The sequence below is a fragment of the Tachypleus tridentatus genome, chromosome 4 (assembly GCF_004210375.1).
Source record: "Tachypleus tridentatus isolate NWPU-2018 chromosome 4, ASM421037v1, whole genome shotgun sequence".
NCBI lineage: Eukaryota > Metazoa > Arthropoda > Merostomata > Xiphosura > Limulidae > Tachypleus > Tachypleus tridentatus.
The window spans coordinates 52,562,758-52,582,144 of record NC_134828.1 but is presented as its reverse complement, the minus strand read 5'-3'; the positions used below and the strand labels follow the sequence as shown (position 1 = coordinate 52,582,144).

Sequence of the window (19,387 nt, the reverse complement as noted above, 5' to 3'; positions counted from 1 at the left end):
CAGGTATTTTAAATTTGTTGGGATTTGTTTGATTCCACAGATTGAGAGTCAAATACCAGACCATCAGTGTGTTTTGTTTTTAAGCCATGTTGTTTCACAGGGTGTTCGGAAAGTCACTGTGCAGTTTTGTAATCATATTTTATTCAGTCTATTTCAAGCCAGCAACTGGTAGCAGTGTTTAGAAACAAAATAAGAAGGATCCAGGCCTGTATTGATGCCAACAGGGATCATTTTCAACATTGTTTATAATTGTTATTCATATTTACCTCCTGCATTCTATATTGAAACATGTCTGTTAATAAATATATAAGTGCATTGTGACTTTCCTAACACCCTGTATTTTTTCAGAGTTCAAGTTTTTTCTTTATCAAACCAAAGTTAATTAGAAACTTGTTTTGCATGCTAATTTATTTCCTTGCTGAACATATCAAAAGCATTTTAAAAATGTTTTTTAAACTTTCATTGTTAATCCTTGAACTTTCTTCAAATGCTGAAAACAGAGTGAAGTTTTTTGTTTTGTTTTTAATGTAAAATTTACATAAAGCATTAATTTTGGGGAAGTTATTGTTTCATGTGTTGTTGTGTATATGTTCTTGATAAATCTACCCAGATATTTTATATTTATTTGTTTTAGGTAATTTAAAGTTATGGGAATTTTCTTTCAACTGTGAACAGGTGAACATTGGGACTTATTGATTAAAAGCATTTGTTAACTAATTAATCGATGTCCCCACTAATCAATTAATAATGTTTTCCTCAAATTATGATATGTAAAAGCAAAAGAAGTTAAATGAATAAAATAATAAATTGGCAGCAAGTGCAGCAGTCACCTTCCCTCCCAGCTTAAACAGTTGTAGAACTGCCAGACAGTTTCATTCTTTTTCATCAACATTTTAGAGTTAGTGACAATAGCAAATAGTTTTACTATAAGGAAAAATAAAACATTCAACTTTAATGGCAATGAAAATTGAACCTGAGCTCATCGAATCACCAAATATGAACAAACTTGAAGTAAAAAACAAATTTAAAAATAGACACACATACACTCAATAGCAATATTTTCATTACTTGGATAGTTGGAATACATTTACCCTAAGTTTACAGGCACTCTTTTGTATGTGTGTGCATGTCATGAGGATTTACTGTTAATTACATTCAAAATTTTGTTAAATAATTTCATTATCAATTTTTTATCAATGAAATTAGCATTATAATGTACATTGTAATTCAATGTTTTATATGTTTTAATTTGTTTATTTCAAAGAAACTTTTAAAAAGCTAATTTTCTTTGGTGGTTGTTTGGTAATGCTCAGGCATTTACAAGTCTAAAAGGTTTTGGAATGTAACTTAAGTAATACTATGTCACAAAATATTTACATTTTCTTGTTCCTGAGCAGAAAGTGTTATTTCCCGATTGCTTATGCGTAAAGTAAATGGAAAAGACCTAATTTTCTCTTCAAACATTACTTTTGTGACCTGGGATCATGTAACGAAAACATGATGGGAGACTATATTTGGGGGCTGATACGTGAAAGTGATTTACATTACAGTTGCAAATCTCATAAAACTACTCTCTCCTAAACATTTTTATTCATTTTTGTATAACTTTAGTACAAATACATGTAAATTCTTGATTCATATGTTGTTTTATTCAGACCTTATGTAAATGAAAATGTGCAAATTTGCCCGTTTTTACGTAGAAAATAGGTTAATTTCTAAATTTCATTATCCAGGTCATAAAAGCAACATTTGAAGGGAATAATGGCCATTTTCTGTACTGTTACAACATAAGCAATTAAGAAATAATACATACTATCCAGGAACAAAATTTGTATTACATAGTATAATTCTGTGTTACTTATGCATATTTGAAAGATTAATCATTTCAAAAAATATAACCCAAATTTTGCCTTGCAAATGCAACAACTTCTTCTAAAGGATAAAGTGTGTCTGTTAATGGTACCATAATATGGCACAAGGTCACTTGTTGATGTGTGTTGCGATAAATAAAAACACTGAAGGACAGGAAAGGAAAATAAAACATTAGAAATAAACTACATATGAAAATATAAACACTTGCAATGAGGAATATAACCAAAAGAAGATCTTGTAAGATTATTCAATGAAAGATTAAAAGGTCTGTATCTTTTTTCTTGTTCTTGATTTTAAACATTTCATTGCACTATATATTGATGATAGTATATACAATATTCAGAGTTTGCATACACATAACTATAATAAAAGATTATAAATCTTTAGTTCAAATACTTCATTAAAATAAACTTATTTTTCTGTACAAAATGCTTGTAATTTTTAATTTTTTTTGTCACGTGTTTTACATAAGCAATTATATGTTCTAGAGTATATTTAGACACCATGTTATCAACACTACCTTCTTTTTGTACATATTTATCTACTGCATAGAACAGGGGTCAACAAACTTTTTTCACAGGGAGCCAGATTACTTGGGGAATGAGAAGCGTGGGGTGCATGATCATTATGTTCAATACTCATAAGCTAGAATGAAAGCTCCCTATAAAAGACTTAACACCAAATTTAGGATGGCACAATAGCCATGTGGGAGTAGCATGCAATACACACATATAATAAAAAACAAACAGAAATACAACCAACATTTTTATTTATGAAAAGGTTATCAAAGAAGGTGACATTAGCAAAAACAATTGTCACATCGCACATAGTGAGTACATATCTGAATTTCACTAAGCCACAAAAACATTAGTGAGATTTATGAAATTGGCATTTGGCTTTCAAAATATCTTCAATGTTCAGTTTTGAATTGCTGCATCCAATCATTAGAATTGCTTTCAAATATTCATCAGTCAACCTTGGTTGATGTACGAACTTCACATCCTTCATTTTTGAAAATGCTTGTTCACAGACATAAGTTGTTCCAAACGCTGATGCCATACCAGATGCGAACTGCTTCAGCTTTGGAAAATCATCTTCAGGTATGCAGCTGTAAAATTCAATAAGTTGCCCCTCTCTGTGTTTCGCTTTCAACAAGTCATTTCCTTGCAAATCGATAACCTCCAGGTGAAGTTCCACTGGCACGTCATCAATGACACAATCAAAAGGATTCTGAAAAAGGAGAATGTCACTTTCGATTTTCTCAAGATCTGATAATCTCTCTAAAAATGCTTATTTAAATCACCAATAATCTTTTTCTGAAACTCCAGGTTGACATCTACTGTGATTCCAGCATGAAACTCATTGAAACACTGAAAATAAGAGAGGTTTCCTCTTTCCAAATGTGCTTCAAACAATGACAGCTTTCTCCAAAATCATTTAATGATTCTATAGAGATCTCAGACAAGGTTATTCTTCCCCTGAAGTTTCAAGTTCAATTTATTCATGTGGGATGTGATGTCAAACAAAAATGACGACTTTGACAACCAGGTTGGATCCGACAGAAGTAGATCAGCTCTATATTTCTCGATAAGAAATATATCTATTTGTCTTCTCAGCTTATAAAAACGAGACAAAACTTTACCTCAGCTTAGCCACCTCACCACCGTGTGATAAGGCAAGTCATAGAAATCTGAATCAATTTCTTCAAGAAAAGCCTTGAACTGGCTATGATTAAGTGCATGACCCCGAATGAAGTTCACTGCAGAAATGGTTTCAGTATGCAAGAAATATCTTAAGTCTTTTCCACAGAGTGCTCGCTGATGTATAATGCAGTGTATGAACAGAGAGCTTGGGAGTTGAAGATCTTTCAACTGTTTCCTGATCAGCCCCACCAGTTCCTTCTTTACTCCAGCCATGTTTTTTCCTCCATCAACTGTTACACCTCTAAGCTGATTCCATTGAAGGTTATAGTCTTCCAAAGTTTTATGCACTTCCATGAAAATGTCTTCTCCAGTTGTTCTTCCATGCATGCTGCAAACTGATGCCAACTCTTCCGTGATTTGAAAGTCCAAATTAACTCCACGAATGAACACGAGAAGTTGTGACGTACTCTAGAGATCAGTAGACTCATCCACTGCCAGAGAATACCACAGGAAGTTTCTACCTTTATGGCGTGTCTGTAATGCAATGTTCTCTGCACGTTCTTCTGCTCTCCGTACAACTGAAGTTGCTGAAAGGCTGATACTTTCAAGGAAGTTGGCTTTTTCAGGACACAGCTCATTTGCTGCTTCCATCATACACTCTTTGATGAAGTTGCCGTCAGTAAAAGGTTTTCCTCGCTTTGCCATCCTGTGCACTATTTTGTAACTTGTACAAGTGACAGATTCGTTTTCAGCAAACTTTCTAGTGAAGAGATTCTTTTGAGATTCAAAAACACGTTTGATGGATTCAAATTTCTTAGAACGGAACTTTCCTGAAAATTTCAAATATGTTGATAGATGTTTTGTTTCATAGTAATGCCGAAGATTGTACTCTTTCAAAATGGCAACACTTTCAGTGCATATCACACAAGTAGCTTTCTGGTTTCTTGTTTCCACAAAGAGGTACTTTTCTCCCCATTCTTTATAGAAAGCGTGACACTCAGAGTCCACTTTTCTTTTAAAAGCAGCCATAACGATTGGTGAAAAAAAACAGGATCTGAAAATGAAAAACACAGAACGCTGTGAGTAAAGTATTGTACTGGTCCAAGAATGCACAAACAAAATACATGGAAATGTACGTTTGCCACGACACTTACCTAAGAACGAGTTACGAAAAGCGCATAACCCGACTACTAAGAGAAATGAGCTTGCTGAAACAGTAACCCTAGGCAGCTGAAATTACAAGACTAGTCGATAGGACGAGGGTTAAGTCTGTACTTGTTTTCAAAATCCTAATGGTTTCATATATACGTGCCTCAATATGAATAAACGAGCAGCAAGGACAAAAGAAGAATTTTCCTATTGGTTAAAAATGCGCATGACAGCTTTGTTTCTTTTTATCATAACATCTTGTGTTTGCCAGCTTTAAGCGACAATCGGTGTGATTTTTGTTATGACAGTCAAACATTTGATGAAATGTCACATTTTATTTCCAAGCGGCTAGCTGCTGGCAGGCGGGACAAAATTATCTCGAGGGCCGTAGTTTGGTGACCCCTGGCATAGAAAGTACATGTGATTTATATGTTATCTGTTAAGCTATTTAAGTACAGGATTTTCTTTAAAAGTAAGGTAATGAAGTGTCTTATGGCTTGTACTTACACTATATTCAGAGGTCACATTACCACAGAATTCTACTTTATATATAGTAAATTTTAATAAAATAAAAAAGAGATAACAGTATTTAATTTTTAAAGTGCAAATCCACTTGTTCACATTACAGTGTTGTTATAAAATGCAATGTGAAAAATGTTTCACTGTTCCATGCATTCTCCTTAACTCGGTGACTTACCAGCTTCTACTTTTAATAGTAAGTAATGTATACTTTTTTGCATTTTATTAGTCTACATGGTTTGGTGCGTTATTTAATTCAGTACAAGTTATTAAGTGTAATATTATGATTATTATGAAGAATTAGGGTTAACTATTTTCAACAATTAAGAGCAAGAAAAAAATGGTTAAGTGTTTTATTTCTTGATTTTCATGTTTATCCTGAATTATAATTATAAAAGTAAAATGTAAAAATAAGGATCTTTGTAGGTTATTTAATATTAGATTAAGTAAAATAAATAATAATTAATAAAAATGTTTCATGATGCAAACACTCGAGCAGCTTGTAGTATCTTGTGAGTGATGTAATTTGATAGCGTGACATGAGCTACACATGCCCCAAGTTATTTACATATTATAACAGTGCAGATATTAGTTAACACAGTTCAAATAGGAATTACACAATAAAATGTAATTATTGTTTGTTATAAAGTGCAAAGCTGTACAAAGGGCTGTCTGTTCTCTGCTTCTAGGGGTATCAAAACCCGAGTTTCCAGAGGTATTAGTCCATAAAGATACCACTGTGCCATTGAGGGGCAAATTCAATTATAAATTGTTGTATATTTTACAAGCCTAAAGTTACTTAGGGTAAATTAATGTAGTTTTATGTTACAATTTAAAGTATTTCTAGGAAGAAAAAAAAGGGTAATTTAGAGTTATTTGTTGTTTTTTGTGTGATTATAAGGTCAGTCAAATTGACCAATTTCATATAGAGATAAAGAATATAACAGATAAACTGTAAAGTTTTAGAAAAATTGAAATGCATTTAGGAAGTGTCGTGGATTAGAGAAAGGAAATTTGAGATTTTTTGAGATGAGGAAAAATATTTTTAATTTCACCATGAAAATTACTTTGCATGCAGAACTGTTCAAAACAAATACTTATTATGTTCATGAAAAAAATCTTTATTTTATTAAAATACTTCACGAAAAATATGATTTTTTATATGTGAAAGACATAATATTAACTGAAAATCTGCCAAATTCTTTGAAGATATATGCACCGTGTTGAAAGTTAGATGTATTAAATATAAAAAGACTAGATGAGCACATGGAAGTTGCATGGTCAGTCAAATCAATCTAGTCCATACTGAGAGAGTTAAACTTTACATTAAACATTTCAAATATGATTTTTAAAATGCAATATTACATAATTATCTAAGATAAAAAGTAAGACCTAAATACAATTTAACTGTTTAACTATAGTATATTTAGTTAAGAAACCACCATAAGAGCTATAGTCAGTCAAGCAGACAACAATACAAACAGCAGTTATGTGTACACAATAAGAAAAACTGCTTGCTATTTTCAAATTAACTATTGTGTAATATAGTGTAAATTGAGCTCTTTATAACAACTATATACATTTATATCAACTAACCACATGTACAATGTAGATCAAAAGGAAAGGTATAGCAGGTGGGGATGGTAACCATAAAGAGTTGTAAAATTTATTTCTCTTTCTCTGTGAATACAGTTGTAGAGCTTCAGATATTACATGTCAGATAGATCAACCACAAATACTTAGCATCTGAGTGGCTAAGACTGAACCCCTGCTGAAGTCAAGATTTTATTGTGATGTGCAGTTTTAAGTTGTTTTTTTTTAAAGTTTCCTTTGAAGCAAAGGAATTATAATTTAACTAACCTAAAAATACAAATTATAACATTCATTATAATGTTACTTTCATTGACATATAATGATAATAAGTAGCTTGATTAAATTTTGAATGCAACGTTGCACCATCTGCAGAAAAAGAAAGAAGACATACATATACCATAAAATCATAGGAGTTCAGTGGCAAGGAAAAACTATAAAGTAAGCTATAACAATTAAAACTTTTAATTACATAATACTTCAACATTATTTTAACTTTGAATTATTTGGGTTACTTTCAGACAATATGGTCAAAATAAGTTAATTCAAAGTATTTTAATTCTTTCATTAAAAAAATGGTAATTTTGCTATAGCATTACACACCTTACTTAAAAAGTTGACATGTTAAAGACAACATTACAGCAGCTGGTTAGCATGGCAAAATTAGTGTTTTTAACACAATAGTACTAATATATTATCTGAAATGACTGAATAGTTTTATCCATTCTTTTATGGTTTTCGAACTTTTTAATGAAAAAATTATATTTATCAAAAGTTTTATTTTACAAAATTAACTGGTATTCTCATTTTCATGTTGCTTAACTATAAGCAACTTGCAGAATATGATGCTGCTGTTTTAGTCTTGTAGTAGTAATGACATAGAAACTTCAAAATTCTACTGAAAGATTAGAACTTGTTTGATGAGCAAAATATGACAGTAAAATTTGTTCCTTCAAACAAAAAGTTGTTGTCTTGTGCAATATGAAAGGGCACCACTATAGTTGTTAGAATAATCAGAAACAATAATTTTGATTAGTTGATTAATTTCAAGACAATCAGTATCATCAGAATTTTGATCAATTGGAGTAATCTTAACAAAATTGAAAACACTAATTTTAGTTGATCAATTTAATCAGAATTTTGATTAATCAATGAAATATCACATAGCCCTAGTGAGCAATTGTTAAATTTTAATAAGTTTATCACACTTGAAAACAGGTGCTTAAATATTTGAAAGTTGGAATTTGAATTATTGTAAACATAATTCAAGCATTCTACACAATTTTCTTTACCAAAAATCAAATTTAAAAAATAATTTGCAGATTTCGTATTCAAACTTTATCTATCTATGTAAAAACTGCTTTATTGTTAGTTTTAAATCTCCACCAATTTTTTTTCTTAATCTGATTAATTATGACTCCTTCTGCCATATCACTTAATGCTACTCTGAAAAATAATATATATATGAAAATAACATTTACCACATCAACAGTTACAATTGAAATTTAAATATTCTTGAAAGTAAGCATTAGGTTAAATGAGGTTAACATTTTAAAAGCTATATTAAATTAGTAGTATTTATTTGTACAACAATTCTTAATGGAAACTTTATTATCCCCTATTATTGTATTAAAATTTGAATCCAAAGGATTTTATGGTTTCTGTTCATCATTTTGTTGTAAGCAAAAAAGATTGAATCAATTCAAAAGATTCCATACAGACTTTTGACATAGTGCCATATCATAGTTTATCAGTTGAAATATTTGGTGGATTAAGTTTGGTGTATAGCATTTTTACTAATTATAAGAATAAAAAAAGTTTATCACAAGTGTAATGTTGTTTTTGTTTTTAACTTTTCCATACTTGCATTCATATTACTCATTTTAATTGCAAGTGAAGTTTACTTTATTCTCATATTAGTAGAATGTTGTATAATCCTCTGTTGTAGAATGTGGTGGGAAAATGCATCTACGAGAAGGGGAGTATGAAAAGGCTCACACAGATTTTTTTGAGGCTTTCAAAAATTATGATGAATCAGGAAGCCCAAGGTTGGTTGGCTGTTTTAAGTTTCTGTGCCATGCTAAGTTATGTGTTTACCATTCAGTATATGTTAATGCCTAATTATGCAGCTAAATATATAACTGGATATATTTGTATATTTCAGTAATGCTATTGGCACTAATTCCTTCGCCTAGACATGTGTAACTTAGTGTATTACTCCAAAGTGTGTAGTGTTATTCTTCAATTTGTGAGTAAAGGACAATTCAGCCACCACATATGTAAACCACACCTTATCACATTAAGATGCTTAATCTCAAAAACAACATGCATGCTTTAGCTCATCAGTACAAAATGCATGGCTTTGTTTTTGTTATGAGTAAGTGACAACTCAAAAACTACATATGTGAACTTCATCAGTGCAAAATCTTTGGTCTTGTTCTTCAATTTGTGAGTAAAACTCAACTCAAACACATGTATAAACTACAGTTCATCATTACATAATGCTGAGTCTCCAAGTTATGAGTAAAAAACCTCAAACATTGCATATGTAAGCTTCTGTTCATTATTATGAACTACTTAATCTTGTACTATAAGCTGTGAAAAAATACAGTTCAAACATTACATATGTAAACTTAAGTTCAACATTGTTATGCTTCATCACCTTTTTTTATGTGATGAGTAAAAGACGACTCAGATGCTACACATGTAAACCACAGCTCATCACTTTGAAATGTTTAGTCTTGTATTTAAAGTTGTGAGCAAAGAACATCTTGAACACCACACACAAAAACAGCAATTCATCATAAGAAAATACTTGGACTTGTTTTTCAGTTTGCTGTTATCCAGGGTTAACTGATGAGAGGGTGGAACTCATCAAAGTCAGTTTATTCCATTAGTGCATGGTTAACCCAATATTAGACAAGGCCTCTCATTCTTTCTTGTTTTAAGTTAATTTTGTAACATTTAAACTGTGAAATGAATACATTTTTGAAAAAATATTGTAAGTATTATTAAACTTATCAAAACTATCTCACTGTGACCATAGCTTTTCAGTTAACTGAAGAATGGGCTTGAAATAATCCTTTGAAATACGTTTGTTAAACTTGTAGGAGAACAACCTGTCTGAAGTATCTAGTTTTAGCAAACATGCTAATGAAATCTGGAATTAACCCATTTGACTCCCAAGAAGCTAAGCCATATAAAAATGACCCAGAAGTTTTAGCAATGACAAACTTAGTGAGGTAAGTTTTATGACAGCAGGTCATTGAAGATCTAATTCACTTTGAAAACAATTATAAATCCAACTGTAAAATTTGAAATTTTTGCTTTCTCTTTGAAAACTGTTTTTATAGGAAAATTTTTGTTATAGTATCACATAAAATAATATATTGTTAGAATTGTCACTTTAATATGTGTTGAGACATAGTTTAAAACTCTGTTCTCCTTTAACAAAAAATGCTTGATAAGTTGGGAACTTATCCATGTATTCTTTTAATGTTAATTTTCTGTAACTAGTAAAGTAGTTAAACTTAATGGACTAAATGAGGCTTTTAAAACAAGGTAGATTTTTCTAGGATTTTGATGAAATGTTGAAATGCACTGCTGGCCAAAATCTTAAAGCCAATGAACATAAAAAAAATAATTTGTATTTTGTGTTGTTAGACTCAACCACTTATTTGAGTAGAGCTTTGAAAGATGAAAATAAGAAAATGGAAAATAAAAATAAAAATCCTTTTTTAGCATTTAATAGGGAAAATGTGAACACTGTGAAATTAGCCTAAATACTAGCTGGTCAAATGTTTAAGATCATACTGAAACAAAGTGTTAATCAGTAAACATGTAACAAAATTTATTCATTTGTGTTCAAGCATTAGCATTGTCAACATCTCCCACTGACATCTCCTGTGTTCATTGGGTAATAACATGGCAAAGGCTAAAAAGTTGACAGAGTTTGAACGTGTCAGAATTGTCAAGCTGCAAAAGCAAGGTCTCTCTCAACGTGCCATTGCTGGTGAGACTGGGCGTAGTAAAACTGCTGTTGCAAATTTCTTAAAAGACCCTGATGGATACAGAACAAGAATTTCAAGTGGTCAGCCCAAGATAATTTCGTCAGCGTTGAGCAGGAGGATTCGATGGGTTGTCCGACAAGATACGAGCCAATCGTCGAACCAGATTAAAACCCTTATAGACATAGAATGCAGCTGAAGAACAATAAAACGGCATCTACGAGAGAAAGGCTTTAAAAACTGTAAACGTCTTTAAAGGCCATGCCTCATTCCACACCACAAAACAGCTCGGTTAAACTTTGACGAGAAGCACCAAACATGGGATGTAGAAAAGTGGAAAAAGGTTTTGTTCTGTGATGAGAAAAAATTTAACCCCGGATGGTCCAGATGGCTTTCAATGTTACTTGCAAGATGAGGATATCCCACCAGAGACATTTTCTACATGACACAGTGGAGGAGGTTCCATCATGATCTGGGATGCTTTCTCCTTCCATAGAACAATGGAGCTTCAGGTTATACAGGGATGTCAAACAGCAGCTGGCTACATTGGCATGTTGGAGAGAGCATTCTTATTGACTGAAGGCCCTTGCTTGTTGGAAATGACTGGATCTTTCAGCAGGACAATGAATTTTTTCATGATAAATAACGTAATTCTTTTGGACCATCCATTGTGTTCGTCAGAACTGAACCCCATTGAAAGTTTTTGAGGTTGGATGGCAAGGGAAGTCTATAGAAACTGACATCAATTTCAAACAGTTCATGATCTTCGTGAAGCCATCTTCACCACTTAGAATAACATTCCAGCCAGCCTTCTGCAAACGCTTATATCAACCATGCCAAAGTGAATGTTTGCAGTTTTTTGCTATGACGGCCATGCAACTCACTACTAAGACCTCTTGTTGGGCATTTCCTACCCTGTTTAGGACTTCTTTTTGGTATGGTCTTAAATTTTTGACCAGCTAGTATTTAGGCTAATTTTATAGTGTTCACATTTTCCCTATTAAATACTGAAAAGTTTTTTAGTTTTATTTTCCCTTTTCTTATTTTCATCTTTCGAAGCTCTACTCAAATAAGTGGTTGAGTCTAACAATGCAAAATGCATATTTTTTCTTTATGTTCATTGGCCTTAAGATTTTAGCCAACAGTGTATTTTGATTTAATAATCCTATACCGTTATATTGACATTTTATATTGTGTTTTAAGAATTTTAATTAATCTTAAGACTTAAATATTTTGCTAACATGACCATCTGTATTCAAAATCAAAACAACATCAAAATCAGATTCTATTTGGTAATTAATTTCTAGCCTTGTAATTATTCAACTGAAATTCTAAAATGCACCTCATAATATATGATAAAGGGTGTGCACATCACAAGTACAATATAAAATATATGAAAATAAAATAGTACAATTTTATTTGCTTTTTAAGTATAATGATTAATAAATGCTGAATTGTTTAACAATATACATGGTATTGGCATGGAGTAATTCTTTACTATTTTAGTGTTAAAATTTTCATCTTCACCTAGAAGGTTTTAATTTTGGTATAATACTACTATTTATTGTTTTTAACCAATAGCATTAAAATTAAAATACTTTTTCTGTAATCATATTAATATGTAGCTGTGTATAACTATCAACAGTTGCTTCACAGTACTTTGTTGTAAAGTTTAGATTGTTCTTGAATATTTTTACATACTTCTTTTTACACTTATTTTTCCAGTGCCTACCAAAATAATGATATCAGTGAATTTGAAAAAATCCTTAAAATAAATAGGAAAAATATAATGGATGACCCTTTTATAATAGAGCATATAGAAGGTATGTAGTTATTCATGCAGAACATTAATGTGTTTAATTTGTCAATATGATAGTGAATTGTAGACATATTTTGTCATTAAATGCTTTAAAGATGTGTATATTTATCATGGTTCATACACAAGTATGGAAGACTTGAAAGAATTTGAGAAAATGCTAAATTTATTTTCAGCATTGAAAATGTTTGACAAATCTTGCTTGTGATTTAAAACTCTTCAAAAAAAGAAATTTTACTAGTATCATAACTGTTTGGAAGTAATTCGTTCAGGAAAGTTTTATTGTCAAAATAGACTTCTAAAGTGTGTTGACACAAGTGGCAACCAGAAGCATTATCTTTAAAGAAAATTAATAATCACTCAAGAAATCTATGAAGTAGCAAGTCTTCATAAAGCTTATGATAACATACCAATATATTCATGACCTTTTGCTCTTCCTTACCCACATCTATGTGTGAATCTTGCATAAAAATAGTTCAAGTGAAAAACATATTGTACTTGTACATTCAGCACACACAAAGAATATTCTTTATGTATAGAAGTAATATTCAATACACGTATGCATTCATAAATATCAATAGCCAAAAATATTTGGAAATTGCATTTGTATAGTGTTCTAAATTTAAATAAATTATTTTATTTATAATCACCAGGAGTTTAGATGTTTATGCAATATTTGTAAGTTGTGTCATCTTGAAAATCTAGCATTTTCGTTAACTGATTAACAGAGCTAGGGTAATCAGTTATCTCAGGTTCCAGCTTAGCATTCTCAATATTTTTATTGCTCACAACAATAAAATCAGTAAGTAATTATGGATCATATTATTTCACCTTGGAATGAGCTACAAGTTAAAAAGAAAAGTGGATTGAGTGTACTAAGTCCTTTAACAATTCCCTTTGAGGTGTATTCCTGTATATGGTGAGGGGACCTCCCAGAGTAGGTTCTGTACTTTCAGTTTACCTCTTCTTAGATCTGAGCATTCTCCTGCTTGTTTACAGTGTGTGGCAATCCATGAAGGGGAGCAGAGGATCCTGGTAGTTGAGAGGTCCAATTCCATCTGACCACTTTGGCCTTGAATACTTGTACATGGGTGGCCTTGCATTGGCTCTGCCAGGATCAGTTGGCTGATTCTGTTGGGCTAGGGTCAACTGAATACCAGTGTTAGATATTTTCAACAAGTGTTGTGGACATTATGTTTGATGCTGGTGTTTGGGTATAGTGCTCATGAAACCTTGGCATTACTGAATTATCCTTTTTTGGCATTGTAGTGCATCCCTTCATAGAGCTTTATGATGGGTAAGGTAATTGACACTGAATCTTTTTTCTTTCCCCTTGGCTTGGATTCCTGTACATGGTGAGGGGACCTCCCAGGGAAGGTTCTGTTCTTTCAGTTTACCACCTCCAGGATCTAACATCCACCCACATGTTTGTCGTGTGTGGTGTACATGGGCGGCCTTGGAGTAGCCCCCTTGGGTCAATCGGCTAGTCCACTGGTCAACGAAGTACCAGTGTTGGATGTTCTCAACACGTGTTGTGGACATTGTATCTGATGCTGGTGTTTTGGTATAGAGCTCACAAAACCCTGGTGTTGTTGCAGTGTCCTTGTTTGACATTGTAGTGCATCCCTTCATAGGGCTCCATGGTGAGTGGGGTCAGTGGGCACCAAAATTTCCCTTTCTTTATTATGGATACTACAATTAAAAATCTTAATAAAATAGTGAAAAACCAGCCTTTAGGTAAACAACCACGTCTTGAAGATTCTGAGCAGCAATCCTCACCATCTGTACCACCTGTTATACCTGATTTTCTTATATTGCATTCACTTTTAGACAAACCTTTAAGGCAAATGTCTCTCTTTTTCATTCAGAAGGGACTAGAGAGACTTGCTGGCTCTCCAAAGTCAGTAAAAAAGCTTCTATCTGGTGACATATTGCTGGAAGCATCCACATCTCAACACAGTCAACTCCTCTTGCATTCAAAGGCAATTGGGGATATACCTATTGAGGTTACACCTCATGCTACTTTGAATTCATCATGAGTTATTGTTGAGAGGGATTTGAAGAACATCCCAAAGTCAGAGATTCTCGCTGGTTTCTCTACCCAAGGCATTTCTGCAGTGAGGCTATATGCACTCACAAAGATGGAATTATGGTGCCGACCAATGTCCTCATTCTGACATTTACATCACCACTTTCGCCTGCCACCATCAAGGCAGGTTATCTTAATTGCAGAGTAAGGCCATACATTCTAAACCTTCTCCAATGTTTCCAGAGTAAGTGGCTTAGTTATTCAAAGATGTCATGTTGTGGTTCCTTGACGTGTGCTCGTTGTGGTGGCAAGGAGCACGATGCCTATGAATGTGAAATGGAATCTCTTTGCATTAATTGTTGCAATGACTCTCACCTATCCTACGTTTGTTCTTGCCCTAAATGGTTGGAAGGAAAAGAGTTGCAGCATTTGAAAATAATTCATAACATTACTTATCTTGAGGCTTGAAAGTTTCAGTCCACCACTTCATCTCTGACGTATGCTGTTACACCTCATTCCACAACAACAGTGGGAGTGCAGATCAATCTCTCCGTGCCTCCAAATAAATTATTCTGAAACCAAAAGAAAAGTCTTTTGACTTCCATGGTTAATAAAGTTAATGAATCAACTTCAACACCTATCTCTGTCCCTTACATACATTCCACCAAATCCCAAGATCCACTTCCATTGGTTCCAGGTACAGGCACTACCTCAAATACATCTTCTCCCACCCCAAGATGAAAAACAGTCATTTGTTCACATCCTCAGTCAATGGAATCCTCTTCCAACAGCAAAAACCTGCCCAATCGACCCAAGGCAGGATCCATGAAGACTGATAGAATTCACCTACACATAAATAAAAAATGGCCACCCTGATACAATGGAACTGTTGAGGTTTACCTTTTAATTTGGATGACATCAAAACACTGATTGCTTCCTACCTTCTTGTATGTCTTTCCTTACAGGAAACACTTCTGAAACCTGCTGATACAGTAACATTTTGGAGGTTTTTGTGTACAGAAATGACAGGGTGTTATGATCAGCATCTGCCCACCCTGATTTTTGTCACTCAACACACCCTTGGAGGCAGTAGCCATTCGTGTTTCCTTGGGTCGTACCATCACAGTTTGTTCTCTCTACCTGTTGCCTGAGAGATCTATGATCAATCAAACCTTGATGTTCTCAATGAGCAGTTACTGTCTCCCTTTTTAATCCTGGGAGACTTTAATGGACATCATCATAATCTCTGCGGAAGTGCTGATAATGATAGAGCAAATAATCACAACCTGTCTCTTTTCAATACTGGTTCTTCTACTTATTTTCATGCACTTAGTCATTCATTTGCTGCTATTCATCTCTCTATTTGTTCCCCTTCACTATTCTCCCATTTTTCTTACTAAGTTAACAATAGTTCATAAGGCGGTGATCATTTTCCTATAATTTTCAGAGAGACTGACCATGGTCAGTGCCACCCGACCCTCATGCTCTGGTGGAAGCTGGATCAAGCAAACTGGCCCTCTTTCACTGCTCTTGCAGAACTTGATCCTGCCATCATCTGTAAGCCATCATTAGATGACTGTGGCAGCAGTAACTGACTATGTTATACAAGCAGCTGCTCAGTGTATTCCTAAAACCTTAACACGTTTTCCACAATATCCTTGTCCATGGTGGAATCCTGCCTGCCACATGGCATGGAAGGCTCATAAAACGGCCTGGGATACTTTTTGTTTGTATCCCACACTCTCAAATAGCATTGCTTTCCGGCAGGCCCGTGCACATGTTCTGTGGGTAAGACATCAAAGCCAGAAGAACTTTTGGATTACGTTTACATCCAGCATATCTTCTATCACCAGTTCCAAAGTCATATGGGACCAGCTTCGAATGGTCAGTGGGCAATATAATTCTGTCCCCCTCTTGATCTTCCTCTCAATGGCCAGGAAGTAGCTGATACCCGGAGCATGGCCGATACTCTAGGTGAAGCTTTTGCCACGTATCTAGCACTTCTGTCTCTTCTTCCACCTTCTTAGCCACCAAGACTCGGGCAAAGCAATCACCACTTTCCTATAAAGCTGATTGTCTCTATGACTATAATCGTCCCTTTACACTAGTGGAACTCCAACTGGACCTTCATCAGTCTGGCAGTACATTGGTTGGACCTGATGATGTACACTGTGAAATGCTGTGCCATCTATCTCCTGCTTCTCTTGCTATTCTTCTGATTGTTCTAAATGGATGTAGCACAAGAATGTTTTTCCTGATGCTTGGCACCAGGCTATTTTCATATCTTTCTCTAAACCTGGGAAGGATCCTAAGATTCCTTCAAACTACTGTCCAATTGCTCTGATGAGCTATCTCTGTAAGTCCTTAGGGAGGATATTTAATGCTCATCTTGTTTGGTTCCTTGAATCAAAAACCTTTTCTCGTCCAACCAGTGTGGGTTCTGGGTTCACCATGGACCACCTGATTAGACTTGAAATTTTCATCAAAGAAGCCTTAATCAAATGACATCTTCTTTCAGTGTTTTTTGACATTGAGAAGGCTTATGATACAACATGCAGGTACCCCATTTTATGAAACCTCCATATATATGGGTTATGTGGCCATTTGCCCATTTTTATTAAATATTTTTAACACACAGGAGATTCCAAGTTCCTGTGGGTTCAACACTATTCCCGTTCTTTTCTACAAAGCTTTGTTTTGAGTATCACACTTTTCAGTATAAATATTAGTTCCATCACTGAAGAACTCCCTCTTACTGTTGCAAACGGACTCTATGTTAACGACTTTCACATCTCACGTCAGTCATCGAATGTGAGATGTATTGAGCAGCAGCTGCAGACTGCCCTCAATCATTTACGAAAGTGGACCACAGCAAACGGCTTTAACTTCTCTCTCTCTAAAACAGTTTGCCTGCACTTTTGCTGCCAACAGGGTATTCACCATGATCCTGAACTCCATATTGGTGAAGTTGTGCTGCCTGTGGTCCCTGAGACAAAATTCTTGGGGCTCATCTCTAACCGTAAGCTGACCTTCATACCACACATCAAGCAGCTATGAGTCAAATGTACAAGAGTACTAAACATCTTTCGTGTACTCTCTTCCACCACTTGGGGAGTGGATCAATGTTCTGTGCTAATGATATATTGTACTCTTATTTGATCGAAACTCAACTATGGGTCACTGGTCTATGGCTCTGCCAGGAGCTTGGCCTTAAAGATGTTGGACCCCATTCATTATCAAGGGCTTAGGCTCTCTACTGGGGCTTTCTGTACTTCCTCAGTTCAGAGCTTATACATAGTCTCATGTACCTTTTTTGCACCTCTGTCGTTTGCAACTGTCCCTACTATGTGCTTTGAAACTTCCTTCCTCACAAGAGCATCCCACCTGGGGTTGTGTTTTCCTTCCTTGGTGGGTCATACTTTTTCAGAACAGACAATCTGCCATTGCTCCTTTTGGCCTTCATATCCAGGTGCAGTTGTATGAATTGGGTCTGTCCTTGGATAACATTGCTGTATCCACTGGTGAGTCCATCCCATCATGGCTTCTTACAGTCCCCAGATGTGACCTATCTTTAAGTCATGTAAGAAGAACAAACATTCCCGATTGGAAATACTGTCCTATTTGCTGAACATCTTTCAAACCATCTTTCCATTCCTACTGATGCAGGTGGTTCAAAATCAGGTGACTGTGTGATCTCTGCCATGGTTTATTGTGATGCCTATGAGTGTGAACTGTGTTAATTGTAGTGGCTCTCATCCATCTTACTTTCATTCTTGCTCTAGGTGGGTAGAGAAGATAAAGGTACAGGTTTGAAAATGATTCACAACATTTACCCTGAGGCTCAAAAGTTATTGTCCCTATCTCAGACATTTGCTTTTGTGGGAGTGCAGATGGATCTTTCCATGCTTCCAGCAGAGTAATTCTCAAACAATATTGCACAGTCTTTTGCCATCTTTGAATAAGCATGTTGACAGATCCATGTCTACTTCGGTCTCTGTTCCGCTATTCCTTCCAATAACTGGTCAGATCCTTTTCCTTCAGCCCTGGTTTTTGGCATATGTCCTTTTCATCTTCTTCGGCCCTGTAATGTTTATGCAAGTGTTATATAATGAGAAAAACAACAATACGGCATGACTATAATGCTATTTAAAGGAACTTTTTTGATTCTGTTGAAGAAGTATTACTTGAGAAATTTTTTTTATTTGTAAGATTATCGTGTTTAACTCATGTAGGCATGAACCTCAGTTTTTTTCTTTTACCAAATCTAACATGAGCTTTACTTCATGTTCAATTAAGATCAACTGATAGCCACAGACATTTTGTTTTGTATATTATATAGTGTGTGTTTGTGTGAACTTTCCTTATTTCTCTGCACATTAATTTGAAAAAATCTACTGAAATGCTAATATTTAAAAGTAATTTTTAAAGAAGCTGAAATTATAAAAGAATGTTTTTCTTTTGTATTTACAGGAAATAAAAAATAGCAAATTATGTTGCTTTTCTGTTATTTTCTGTGTTTACTCCTCTTACAAATCTAGATTTTACTTTCATAATATTTTACTCTGAGTAACTTTTGTTAATTTTTTCTTATTTTGTAGATTTGCTCAGAAATATTCGAACTCAAGTCTTAATCAAGTTAATCAAGCCATATACCAGGATACATGTACCTTTTATTTCTAAGGTGAGAAAGAATTAAACAATTAAAGTCAACCTATATGTTGCACTTTATCTCTCTTAAGGTGAGAAAGTATTCAAATTCTAA

The 19,387-nt window shown here is 34.0% G+C and overlaps 1 protein-coding gene across 10 annotated transcripts in view; it reads left to right on the top strand.

Annotated features, from left to right (window-relative positions):
* LOC143249137 (COP9 signalosome complex subunit 2-like) overlaps positions 1-19,387 on the top strand; it is an 80,549-nt gene that overhangs the window by 43,020 nt on the left and 18,142 nt on the right. For all 10 annotated transcript variants that reach the window (XM_076498505.1, XM_076498504.1, XM_076498501.1 and 7 more), the window contains 4 exons: positions 8,722-8,821; positions 9,884-10,015; positions 12,506-12,603; positions 19,224-19,306. In XM_076498505.1, the coding sequence (XP_076354620.1) occupies positions 8,722-8,821; positions 9,884-10,015; positions 12,506-12,603; positions 19,224-19,306 (413 nt within the window). The remainder of the gene's footprint in view (positions 1-8,721; positions 8,822-9,883; positions 10,016-12,505; positions 12,604-19,223; positions 19,307-19,387) is intronic.